This window comes from Mytilus edulis, chromosome 3 (assembly GCF_963676685.1).
Source record: "Mytilus edulis chromosome 3, xbMytEdul2.2, whole genome shotgun sequence".
Classification (NCBI taxonomy): Eukaryota; Metazoa; Mollusca; class Bivalvia; order Mytilida; family Mytilidae; genus Mytilus; species Mytilus edulis.
The window spans coordinates 29200049-29214051 of record NC_092346.1 but is presented as its reverse complement, the minus strand read 5'-3'; the positions used below and the strand labels follow the sequence as shown (position 1 = coordinate 29214051).

Here is a 14003-nt window from a genome sequence, read left to right as displayed (position 1 = left end):
AATATATGAGTATATATTTGGCAGAAAGAGAGGCGACATATACCAAGAGAATGTCAAAGAGAAAAACAGAAACTACGAACTTAAGTTTAAAAAGCATGCAAAGAATAAAAACATTTTTCATTATATTTTTTTTTCACATTGACCGACATAAATCAACAAATTCATATTTAATGTTAACTCTAATAATAAAAATCATAAAATAATCTTACCTGAAATATAATTTAGATAGATCCAAAACTTGATAACAATTTACAAAAGTTTAATCAATATTTCTGAAACATGATCTAGACAGCTGTTATTTTTCATATGAAAACAATATCAATTTATTTATGTTTTGCAAAACTATACCATGACGTATTTTCTCATTTGTTGTTTTTTTTTATTTTGGCAAGGAAAGTTCAAAATAAACTTGAAAAAAAACCTTGTACTTTAATGGACGTTAGTTATAACAAATAAGAAAATATATATATATGTAAAACATAGAGATAGAGTCTGAAATATGTTTGGGTCGTATTGGGCGCAAATGTGTTATGTTTATAAAATTGTATATTGATTTTTTTCATTGTGCACAATAAAACATAAAACTTGTTATACGATTTTGAAGATAATTTATGGTATTTCTGTAAGGCCGTACAAATTGGATGTGTTATAGTGTATATTTTTCGTTGTATACAATAAAACATAAAACTTGTTAAACGATTTTGAAGATAATTTAGGGTTTATCTGTAAGGCCGTCAAAATTGGATGTGTTATAGTGTATATTTTTCTTGTTTGTTCGTCAATTCGTTCTTTCGCACACTGTGTATCAATAACGAAATTCAGCTTTGTCAAATTAAAACCATTTTTTTTCAACATTATATCTCATGAAGCCCCTTTTATGTTTTGATTCTTATGAGCAATCGAACTAATAGTCATATCAGTTTAATCGCTAAAAAAATAAGGCAATTTGTCACATATAACTCAAGTCCAAATCCTACTGATTATTTTACAACATGTAACGTTTTGATTGTTTACAAAACGTAACGATTTGATGGTTTACAAAATGTAGGGTAATATTATGTTTTCCAAAATGAAAGGTTTTATTTATTTGACAAACGTAAGGTTTTAAGAATTACAAGTTTAAAAAATTATTTTTCATGATTCTGAAATGAATTAGTCCAGAGTTAATGGAAAATATTCAAATTAATCAAAAAGATAGACTAATTACATATGCTTTGTGATAACACAATTTGGATACGACTGTCATACAAGTGAGAGATTTAGCTTGCATAAAAATCATTTTTCATTCACCATTTTATATATAGGTAAATATCTGTACAAAGTCGTTGTTTTGTCACTTGTTTAATATGTTTGAGTTTTTATTTTGTCATTTATTAAGAGATTTTCCGAATTAATTTTCCTTGGAGCTCGGTATTTTTGTTATTTACTCTTCAGGTAATTTTCCATATGCTTCTCACATCCTGTGTATGCATTCATTTTTTCTTATGAAAATTTACGTGTAAATTTGTTTCCTTAAAACATTATCAAATCTACATATAACGTTCGCACAACCTAGTTTATGAGCGAGTATAAATGAAGCTTTGTGATTACCATTATTTGTTAAATGTTATCGTAGGATCGTTAATTCTTTTCATACGATGGTCATATCAAGATTCGACTTGTATATATCGTCTACCGCTGGATGTACTTAGACATTTTGATATTTGAATCGCTGTTTTAGGCTTATGTTGATATTGCAAGATCGTCAGTTTATTTACTTCCAAATTTTACCAACCACAATGACCATTAAATACATGTATATATACGCCTTAATTATAGTTAAAACACATTAAATTGAAAATAATACCTAAAAAATAAAATTCATCACGCTTTTTTTCTCTCTACATATTCTATACGGCGTATGACACATTTGACTTTTCATGCATTTTCTGCAAAGCATCAACAATGAAGATTTATGCTTATTTCTTGTTTTTCTTAACGTTTGTAACCAAAGTCATTTGGTGTGACACAGAAGCAAAGATGAAAATCTTGGGGAGTCTTACTGCCACTGGTATGTATTGAATATTTGGCTTGGTAGTGTCTTTATATTGATTTTACTTGCAAATTTATGTTACTTTGTTGGCTCTGGTATTTAAGTTTTAAGATTTAAAAAATGTGAAATCCAAAAGTTACATTTTACTAGACCATATATTGTATAATTTTTTTCATCTTAATTATAACTTTTCCAGTAAAAAAAAATGTAACACAGTGACTATCGTTCAGGTACGGGTGAGGATTGTTACCTTTTAAAACCTATTTAAGCCGTTGCGTTTGTTTACACCTGTCCTATGTCAAGAACCTGATGTTCAGTGGTTGTTGTTTGCTGATGTGGTTCATAAGTGTTTCACGTTTCTCGTATTTTATATAAATTATACTTTTGGTTTTCTTGGTTTTCTAGGTTGAATGGTTTTACATTAGTCATTTTGGGGTCTTTATAGTTTGCTCTTTGGAGTAAGCCAAGGCTCCGTGTTGAAAACTGTACTTTGACATATACTAGTTCACTTTTACAAATTGTGACTTGGATGGAGAGTTGTTTAATTGGCACTCATACCACATCTTCTTATTTCTACCAAATAACTTATGAAAAGTAAATGTTCAAATTATAGACAATAATATCAGCACATTTCAATATCACTATTTTTCTTATACAGGTACAATGAAAAACTTTGCGAAGGACACCCGCAAAACAGTTAAGGTTGCCACCGAAATAAAGAATATGCTGAACGGTATGTATTTTGTTTTATTGTATAGCAATATAATATTTCCCACAGAACGTAACCAAAAGTTAGCGTGCAATAAATTCTAATATTGCACTAGTGCAATAAATCTTCAAAATTCATGACGTCATCAACGTTTAAATCTTAGTTTAAACCAAGTTTTACTTTAAAATATTATATTGCTATACAATAAAAGGGTTATTGCATGAATATTGGGGAATATTGTCCCTCGTAGAACATATATTGCACTCGCAAGCTCGTGCAATATAAAATTCTATTCATGCAATAATCCTATATTATTACTCAGAATTGTTAATCAATGAATATTTGTTCATTCCTTAAATTGTTTTCTATGTAGTACAGGATGTTTCCATCTTTTAAAAACTATTGCTTTATTTTTTAGGAATGTGTTCGTATAGCAAACATCAAAACAGTTACCAGAAGATTGATGAAAAGGTCCAGAATATCTCTACAGGTACTTTCTGTATATTTATAAAACGATGTGAATAGTGCATATGATGCAAAAATCACGTGAAGGGTGAAAGTTGAAGATTTTAAACATTTTTAAGAGTTTATTTTGTATTAATTCCATTCCATATATATTGCATATGACACCCTCTAAATTCAAAGTAAAATGATTTTTAAGTTTTGAAATGTTTAAAGTACAAAAAAGTAAGTTCGAAGGAACAGATACATCTATGAGACTTAGTATGTTGGTCATAGGACCAACAACTAATGGTTGAAGCATTTGATTGAGTTTAAGATTGTGCAAATATTGTTCAAGTTATTATTTGTCAAATCAAATGTTGCATACAGTTACTTTTTTGAATTTGACATCTATAGGTTGCACCTTGTAAATACAGCTGTTGCTTAAAACACGCCTCTTTTGGGGAGAAATTGAATATTCATAGAAAATTAATTTTGTTTACATACTGGTTCCCAGTTATGCTCTCTGTGTTCCATATCGCAGAGACAGAACTTGGGAATGTTACCAGTAAATAAACACGTGCATATTGTTTACATTGAAATATGTGGTAACCTTTCATTCGAGGTAGGGGTAGTTAAGAAAATTAGTGTAAGTTTAAACTCTGAGAAGTCCAGGGCACATAAATGTTGAAAATATGCCGCACAGCCCTATATTTTGACTTTTGAAAAAAATTGTGGTGCATATGAACTTTCAATTCTAGGATAAGATTTTGTTCAAAACTTCATACTGTAGTAAAAGTGGTACAGTATTAGCCGCAAAAGGAGTTCCTATGGGAAATTGCATTGTCAATATTTACAGAAATGCAACCTTAAGGAGGAGGACAACATCTAACATATAGGTTGCTTTGTCTTTTATGTACTTGAAACTGGTTTAGTCTTATGTGAAAGTGTGTTTTCTTGATACTATGTAGCCTACTATCACAGGACTTGATGTGCAAGTGAATTTTGTTAGAATTTTGCAGCATTTAATTATAACAATTAAAAGTGTTTATATTTTTTATGAATATCAATCTTTTTTACGGGATTGTATGTTGGTCTATTAAAGTCCAGTAATATTCATTTAATTTGTAGACATGGAGGTGATTAAAGAAAAACTTGACAAAATACAGAACTTAGTCAGTAACATTAAATGTGAGTAAAGCGTTCATATAGCTTGCCAATATATTTAATAACTTTAGTCCCTATTTGTTTACAAATTATACTGACATCAAAAGGAAGCTTATCAACAGATATAAAACTATATTAGATTTTTGATTAAAATTATATAATTTTTATTTATTAAGTATCTTTTACAATATTTCAAAATCTTCGAATAATGCACTTAAATTAAGGTTAAAGTAATTAAACATATTAACTGTTAAATAGAAGAACCTTTCAGAACGTTTCTTTGTTATATATAGGCAATCCACATGAGGAAGGAGAATGGACTGTAAGTATAAACTAAATGTGTGTATGTATCGAAGAAGTATTATTCAATTATATGTTTTAGAGTTCAGTACGAAATCCAGTATCACTGAACTAGTACACATTTTAGTTTACGGTCAAGCTAAATCACGCCTCCAGGTGCGGGATTTTCTCGATGTGTTGAAGAAAAAGGTAAAATCACAATAAATACTAAACTCAAAGGGAAATGTTAAAGGTAAAGTCCCTATTCTAATGACAAAGCTCTTTTGTCTTTGAAATTTGGTGATGTACATATAAACGAACCAATCTTGGGGAAAATCTGGTCAAACTATATTCATAAGTATCACTAGACAAATATATAATTTGACTTCCAAAATTCAAAATTAATCAAGGTAAGTCACTGCTATTATCAGGTGTTATCCCTTAAATAATGACGAGTTGTGTGCTGATAAAAGGACGCCATTATGAGTTGTATTTAATGAATGGCTATTATCTATTTGGAATTTATTGAACCATAAAACTAGTTTTTGACTCTTCACATTGAATAATCCGCGAAGCGGATTATGTAAAATGTGAAGAGTCAAAAATTAGTTTTATGGTTCAATAAAATCAAAATAAATTATTGCCATTCATTATAAATAAATTTCTATCAAAACTAAGGCTCAAAGAACTTTTTTATTTATATTTACAATAACAACGTACACACATGTTAGCGTATGAATACACAACGTCAAAGTGGGCGTGTCGCCATAAAAATTGACAACATTGGAAATAAAACTAATAATTTTAACCAATCAGAAGACAGTAAAAACACAAAATTTATTTATACCCAGAAAGAATAAACTATCAACACAAGTGGTTTTAAATATCACAAAATGTTTGCCTGTTTTTTATCAGAACTCCTTACATATTTTTTAATACTTTAATTCGAATCAAATTTATAAGTTACATTTCAGATTCATTAGCTACAATTTCTGATATGTTGACAACAGAAAATAAAATGATCGGATTTGTTTACATGGACAATAACGGGTTTTCTTTTGTTATATGTGTTAGGTTATACAAAGACGGTATGATGGTAGTGTTGAATTCAACAGAAATTGGAAGGATTATGAGAATGGATTTGGAGACAAACATGGGGAGTTCTGGCTAGGTAAGACAGATATAAATTTATATAAATTGCAAAGCCTGTGGGATAGTTATACTCTAATTGTTCGTAATATAACTTTTAACTTAAAAATGAACATCATTACTGAAAGACTTTGTTAGCCAATCAAAACATTTCAATGCAAGATATAAAAAAATACCTCACACACACACAATCCTCATATTCTGAAAACGATCTGTGCATAAGACAATTTTCTTCAATTACATTAATTTGTAGATAAAACATACCTTTATTTAAAATATAGTGTTGTGGTCAATAGACATTTGCGGAAACTGGTATATACCAAGGATTACAATTTCGACTTACGATTACAGGTGACAAAAACAAGGGGTCATCTCAAAATACAAAAAAAACTAACAATACATGTACAAAATAGCAAATGGTGTCTTTTATAATAAAAAAAGATGTAATTAAACACGTTAAAATTTCATGTGTCTGAAACGCTTTTCTTGATTTACCATCTGGACCGCACCAAGCCGAATATTTGAAGATAAAAATGTATAAGGACCGAAGGTGTAGATAGATGTTTGATACATACATATTTTCAGCAAGAGCCATAGACTTTCCCCGCGAAACAGGGTACTTTCAATGAAATGGTTAGTGTACGAAAACCAGCAAAAATATTGTTCAGAGGATACTCTACAAACTGTTTCATTTGAAATAGTAATGTTGGTGTCGTTTTTGTTATTCACGTATACAACTTTGTATCAGCAACTGTTGCCTTGCCGACTTAAATAAATTGTGATTTTTTTTTAGGAATTTCTTCTCGCCTGCTACACTTTTGCATATGTTATTCTTAACATTAAATTGAGTAAATTTGCGATAAAACTTTTTAGTTGAATTTAACAACGTTGCAGTAAGAGATCACGGGCTGATCCGGAAATTGAAACACTTCTTTTGTTGCCAAGCAATGTTTTTGAAAAGGGACATATGGTCGACCCACTCTTTTATTTTGGATTGAAATCCCCTTTTGAAAATGTCTGGATAGACCATGCGTTGTCAGTGTACTCTATATTACAATTCCATGAAAATAGTACCAAGTCTCGGAAGAGGGTTTTAAGCTCATGTTTCGAGTATACCAGTCCCACCCAGGTTTATGTGGGATAATTATCGACAACGTAAAAAAAAACCATTCATATTAAATGCTTCATACGATCTCTATTATAATAATTGGATAAAAGGAAAAACGACTTGTAACGCTTTTTTCTTGTTTTGTTTGTTGCTGTTGAAAACATAGATAGCAACGTTTTAACTATTTGAGTACACCTATTCTCACATTTCAAATGTGTCTGGCGAACAGTCTAAAAAATATATTTCCGACAAAAAAGAAGAGGGTTGATAAATGTTGGTTTTTTTTTTTGGAATATTTGTGAAATTTCATCAAGAATAAATAGCTCAAAAAACACCTTTCCACTGTATTTCCTCATTCCCTTTAAAACAAAATGAAAGAGAGAAAGTATGTCTGAGCATAAACATGCTAACAGGCTGCATGGTTGATTGCACCTTTCCTAACACAAAGTATTGCCGATTTTTTTTTCAGCAATTCTCCCAATATAGCTACTGCAACAATGATTGCGATATTGTGTGTGTCTCGTGTTAATTTTTTTTTTTAAATAATGTAAGTTTATTCTATCATAGTTCGTACAATTACAGCATTTTCAACCTGGATAACACCGTATACAATAATTAATGTTAACACATTGCTGCAAATATACCAGAAAAGCAATCGTTGTTCATCTACAGAAGAACATTTCTATCGTTACATTGTTTATATAATTAGGATGAACGGTCTATTTTTTACAGTTTGAGAAAGCCAAAATGATACCTGTAAGTGTAAGTGTAATCCTAATCGTAGGTGTATGACAGTTTCCGCAAATTTCTATTAATACACACATACACATTTCAGGCAATAAGAATATAGCACAACTAACATCAGTCGGAAATCATGAACTTAGGATCGATGTGGAGGACTGGGACGGAAACAAGCGTTATGCAGTTTATAAAAGCTTCTCAATAGGCGACGCATCTACAAAATACCGATTGAGTATCAGCAATTACTCAGGAAACGCAGGTATGGTATAAATATGAAATATTTTACGGTGCCCTGTCATTCGTTCTCCGTGAAACATTGCATAATTTGACATTTAATTTTTTACGTTAACGACAATGTTTTCTTTTGTTATGCATGTCTACTATTAGACTCGGTCACATCTTACCGGATAGCACGAACGGACGACTAACGGATGAAAAAAAAAGTTGTCCGTTGAAAAATGTGTTATCCGTTGGGAGTCCGTTGATGTACTGACCGAATAAAATAGACGTGTAACGAATGCATAACGGACACACACCGGATATGCAACGTACGAGAAACGGAAACGTTCCGGACAGAAGGGATGTCGAACGTACATCAAACGGACGAGTACCGCCTAAAACGGACACCTAACGGAAGCGTACCGGATAAAACGGATGAACAAGATAGACAGAAAAATTAAAGGCGACAATTATAATATATGTAAATCACATTAATATTCTAAATGTTTCTGTGTAACTGGTTTAGGTTTGTTCTTTAAAATGCCGCCAAAGGGCAGTGTCTGGTCTGTATAAGAGCTGCTTGATTGTGAAGACTTGCCCTTACTCTAAGATCAAATAATGAGAATTAATGAACCTTAAGAAATCTGACATACCAATAATTGGCATTTCTGATGCGAAATTTTCAATTGGCATTTTTCCGTTTCAGATCCGTTCATCATCCGTCAGGGAGAAGTCCGTTTCTCATTCGTTCAACATCCGTTTTATCTGTTGAACGTCCGGTGGTCCGTGGGTGAATTTATCTTCCAGACCTCCAACGAATGTATAACGGACACGTAACGGATACAAAACGGAAACGAAACGGACGCCTATCAGACGTTCAACGGACATTTCATCCGTTTGACGTCCGTTCAAAATTTTAAACATGCTCAAAAAATGTCACCGAACAGAACGGACGTCGACGGATAGAACGTACGCTAAACGGACATGCAACGGATATTGACAGACGTCTAACGGATAAAAACGGACGTCTAACAGAAATAAACGGACGTCTAACGGACATAAACTGATTGAAAAAAAGTTATCCGTTATGCATCCGTTCGAGCTATCCGTTAAGATGTGACCGAGGCTTAATGAACATGTCCCATCAACATATACGTTTATTGTTTATGCGTCTGGCGTATCCAATTATAAGCGTGATACCTTTGATAACTATTGTCATAGAGATAGTCATGTTCATAAACCATTCGAATTTAAAAAATATTAAAGCTATATTTGTGCTTAAGGTTATTATCATTGTTTCACCTAATAAATGATTAATGACTCCTAAAATTAATTTAAATAACTTTAGGTACAGAGTGGTAAAAAGTGGCCAAATTTTATAAGAATAATTATGTTTCCGTATAATTTTCAAAACAAAACATTGCCCATCAAAATAACGTTAGAACTGATAATAAATGAATATGATGACCAACCCTAGCCAATCTTGCTATTATCATTTTTGAGCACGATATTTAAATCAAACTCATCGTAAATATCAAGATAGAAATTTTAAATTTGCGTCAAACGAGAGTTTTGTCAATAAAAGACTCACCATAAATACTTGATGAGACTAATGTGGTATTTTGGCAGACTTTTAACGTTTTCGTTAAATGAAGACAAAAGAAAAACGCGTATTTTCTGGAAAACAATAGACTTGGTTTTTAAACTTCTAAAATGATTTAGATATTTTTAAAATATTGTGATTTCTAATGGAGAAGTACAAAAAGTGTCTGTACTTCCTTTTCTCGCTAAAATGAAAAAAAAATTAAACTTTTTTTTACAATAACTAGAGAAAACTCCAAATTATTTTAAAAGCCAATTAAGTGTACTTTAATTTAATTTAATTTTGGTTTTTGTTGTTTTCTATGACGGAGAATCAGAAAATGCAGAGTTGAATACACTTTGATGTTTTGGACACGAAGATCGAAAATCGGACTTTCTCATGGCTAACCAAATTCAAATGATTACTTCAATCTGACGTTACTACGAATAATGAAATAAAGAATAAGCCATATAAGGTTGTGTACATTGATAAAAGATGAAAGGCGAAATACACTAAGTTGACAACATACTGCTTTTGCCAAAGTAAAACAAAAATCTATCAAAAGACAGGCAAGAGTTATAAAAACAAAATATAAAAAAGTAAACACAAAACATCACATTCACGTGTATGTACTGATTAAATCTGGCCGGAAAAAAACATGTTGTGGTTGATTTTGCTTGCATTGAAATCACGTCTCACACAATTTCGTCAGTGTTTCGTCAATCTCCGACACAGCGCTCACTACCGTTCCGTTATTATTTCGTATCTCTACACTAGATATGTATCGTAGTGTACTTAGAATACGGAAATTAACGAGCGCTGTACGGAGATTGTCTTCACTCATGATGATCCATCATTCGTTGAAATAACAGCGTTTTATACATACACAAAGAGTATTTTTATAATCACATTTAATAATTTACCCCTTCGTATAATTGTAAAGGGTATGTAGACCTTGTTAGGAAGAAAGTGCTCTTTCGTTGTAAGTCGTTGTTAAGGATAATACTTTAAAAGGCAGCGAAGTTTCATGCGTTCCTTTCTTTTACAGGTGACGGAATGAGCTTTTTTAATGGGATGAAGTTCACAACATATGATCAAGATAACGACATAAGTCGTATTAACTGTGCTGATCATTCCATCTTTAAAGGTGGATGGTGGTATCATGGCTGTTGGCAAGCTACTAACGCAATGCTAAATGGACATTACACGCATAGAAATAATTCTTCCCAGGGTATTATTTATAAATCGTTTAAAAAAACCTCTCTGAAAAAATCCACTATGAAGATTCGCAAAGTGTAATTACAAGTCTTACTATCAATAAATGGAAGCAAAATAATGTATTTTTAGTGTTGGTTTTCTTTCTCTACACAATTTTATTAAATACGTGAGGTATGATTATATTGATGAAAATATAATTTTATAAAAGAGGGGCGAAAGATACCAGACGTGCACTCAAACTCATAAATCTAAAATAAACTGACAATGACATGACTAAAAAATAAAAGAAGACTGACAAACAATAGTACACAAAATACATCATAGAAAATAAGGACTAAAAACAAGACCGCCACCATAAGCTGGGGATGATTTCAAGGTAACGGGATAGCCGTTACGACATACGGAACATATACATATGGTGCATCCGAACAGCTTTTCTGGATCACACTCTTTATATTATTGAGTTATTCAGTTTATGTTGCTTGCAATGGTCTTTCCTAAATGTCCACTTTCCCTGTCAGTAAATTGGAATAGGAAAAAAAATCCTGTTGGTTCGGGCTTGTTGTTTCCTATTCACATTGGATACTAACTTTGTTACTTTACTTGTTGTTGGTTTTTTTTTTTTTTCCTTTTCTTATTTACAAGCTTCCTACTGTATCTTTTAATGAAGAAGACAATGGAGCAAGAATTATTCTTGAGCTCAACCTCAGCTATATAATTGATACTCATTCATGAAAATTTGGATGACTTCGGTTTAAACAGCAACTATCCTATTGAAATGGGCTGATATCTTTAAAACAGTTGATTACCCGGAAACACATTTCTAAACCTTTTGAAGGGACAAAAATACAGAGATATTGATTATTGTGTTACATGTATTTGTATCCTTTCATATGACGGTAGTTAATATAAAAACAGGGAGATGTTATATGGTGTACAATTATCCATCAGACTCTAATGACGGGGATATAAATAGATATAAGAAGATTTTGTATGAGTGCCAATGAGACTAATCTCCATCCAAGTCCCAATTTTAAAAGTAACCATTATAGGTCAAAGTACGGTCTTCTACACGGAGCCTTGCCCATACCGAATAACAAGCTATAAAGGTCCCCAAAAATTAAAAAACCAATCAAACAGGAAAACCAACGGTCTAACCTATATAAAAACACGAGAAACGAGAAACATGTTTGTGAGTGCTCAGCCCAGCAAATTCTTGAACAATGATTCAATAGTTAACAAGCTACTTCTCAGTTGGAAATATTTTGATTCATGAAGTCGGTTTAAAACATGAAAGCTTTAAACATGAAGACAAACAATACATACTAGTAGTACCGATCTTTAAGGGTACTTGTAATTGTTAAAGCCATTCTTACGCCAATAAAATCTAATGAACGATTCATATTTTCTCAGACAAAATTGTGTCAAAAATGAGAATTCAAAACTTTTTATTTTATTTTATTCCCTTGGTCAATCAGGTCGAGGTGCTATGCTTTGCCAAACACATTTAGTTATTATAGATTGGTCTCCAAGTCGCAAATATTACATGTATATCAGGACGAGAACAAGTTATTGGTGATATGCATACTAATTGACATATAGAGGAGGATTTTAACGAATTTATAGGGAAACAGTCACACAAAATTATTCATTCGAGAAGTCAGACCAGTGTTTGTTTATACTATAGGGTTATTGCGTGAATATTGGGGAATATTGTCCCGAGTAGAATTTTATATTGTACGAGCTTGCAAGTTCAATATATGTTCTACGAGGGACAATATTCCCCAATATTCATGCAATAACCCCATTATTGTAAAGCAATATAATATTGAAAGTTAAAATTGGTTTAAACTAAGATTTGGTCGTTGATTATGTCATGCATTTTGGAGATTTATTGCACTAGTGCAATATTAGAATTTATTGCACGCTAACTTTTGGTTACTTTCTGTGGGAAATATTATATTGCTATACAATAAAACTACATACCGTATTCTATCAACAGTAACTTAATCCAAGTGCTCGTAAGCACTTAACGGTAAAGATTGCTGAAATTTATTAGTGGAAAGTAATATAGGGTTATTGCATGAATATTAGGGAATATTGTCCCGAGTAGAATTTTATATTGCACGAGCTTGCGAGTGCAATATATGTTCTATGAGAGACAATATTCCCCAATATTCATGCAGTAATCCTTTTATTTTATAGCAATATAATATTTGAAAGTAAAAATTTGTTTAAACTAAGATTTGTCGTTGATGACGTCGTGAATTTTGAAGATTTATTGCACTAGTGCAATATTGGAATTTATAACACGCTAACTTTTGGTTACTGTCTGTTGGAAATATTATATTGCTATGCAATAAAATTAAATATTGCATTTTATAATTCGGTGGTTTTAGTTGATTTAACAAAAAATCTGGACAAAGGAAGATAACTTAAATTTTTAAAGATGACTTTAATTAATAGCATAATTTTCATTTTTAGAACATATATTAGATTCCTGCACCTTGCAAAAGTAATGTAATTTTCTTAAGAAGTGTTAAACCATTGTGTGCCTTGAATATCTGAACATATATTACATTGATAAGTTTCTGGAAATGTTCATGGATAGGATGTATATAATTTTATTATCGCTGCACTATATTTTGTGCATCAAAAAGGTAGGGATATGCCTTAGAAGATTTAGATATCAAGTAAGTACCATAAAGTTTTGATTGCATTTCATGCAATCTTTACCCCAAAACGGTTTAACATTTTTTATTTAAAAATAACTGCTTAACCTTAGATTAATTTGTTTTACAATGAACGAAAGGCGATGGTCGTGGACTTTTATACTTACATTCGTTATAGGTCAATTGAGCATTCTGACTTTTCGAAGACGAGTTTTATAAATTAACCAAGAAGATTCAAATTAATATAAAAGACAAAATCTAAACTAATGAAATCTAAAATGAGAGAGCCCGGTGCATCGACAAGAGAAGTACTCATCGTATCAATCGCCATGCATATTCACACTCCATCAAAATTTCACAATCAGTAACAACTATTCTGGTATCACATGTGGAGCAGGATCTGCCTACCCTTTCGGACCACCTGAGGTCAGTCCAAGTTTTTGGTTGGGACTGTGTTCGCAGTCTAAAGTTTTTTATGTTGTGTTTGGTATACTATTGTTTTTTGAAATTTTTTCCTTTTTCAGCCATGGCGTTGTCAGTTTGTGTTCAGCGTACTTGCACGAGCATAACGTATTGAGGGATATATGCATACGCCATGCTGAGAAATTGGAAGTTAACCATTAGAAAGGTGAATTCAATACGTTTGTCATTTATTCTTGTTAAAAGTCGTCAATATGACAATAACG

General features: G+C 31.6%; 1 protein-coding gene across 1 annotated transcript in view; it reads left to right on the top strand.

Annotated features, from left to right (window-relative positions):
* Positions 1 to 1908: 1908 nt before the first annotated feature.
* Positions 1909 to 14003, top strand: part of LOC139515151 (angiopoietin-related protein 1-like) — a 51809-nt gene continuing 39714 nt past the window's right edge. Inside the window, exons 1-2 of the mRNA XM_071304714.1 lie at positions 1909 to 2050; positions 2691 to 2765. Coding sequence (XP_071160815.1) covers positions 1945 to 2050; positions 2691 to 2765 — 181 coding nt within the window. The 5' untranslated portion in view covers positions 1909 to 1944. The remainder of the gene's footprint in view (positions 2051 to 2690; positions 2766 to 14003) is intronic.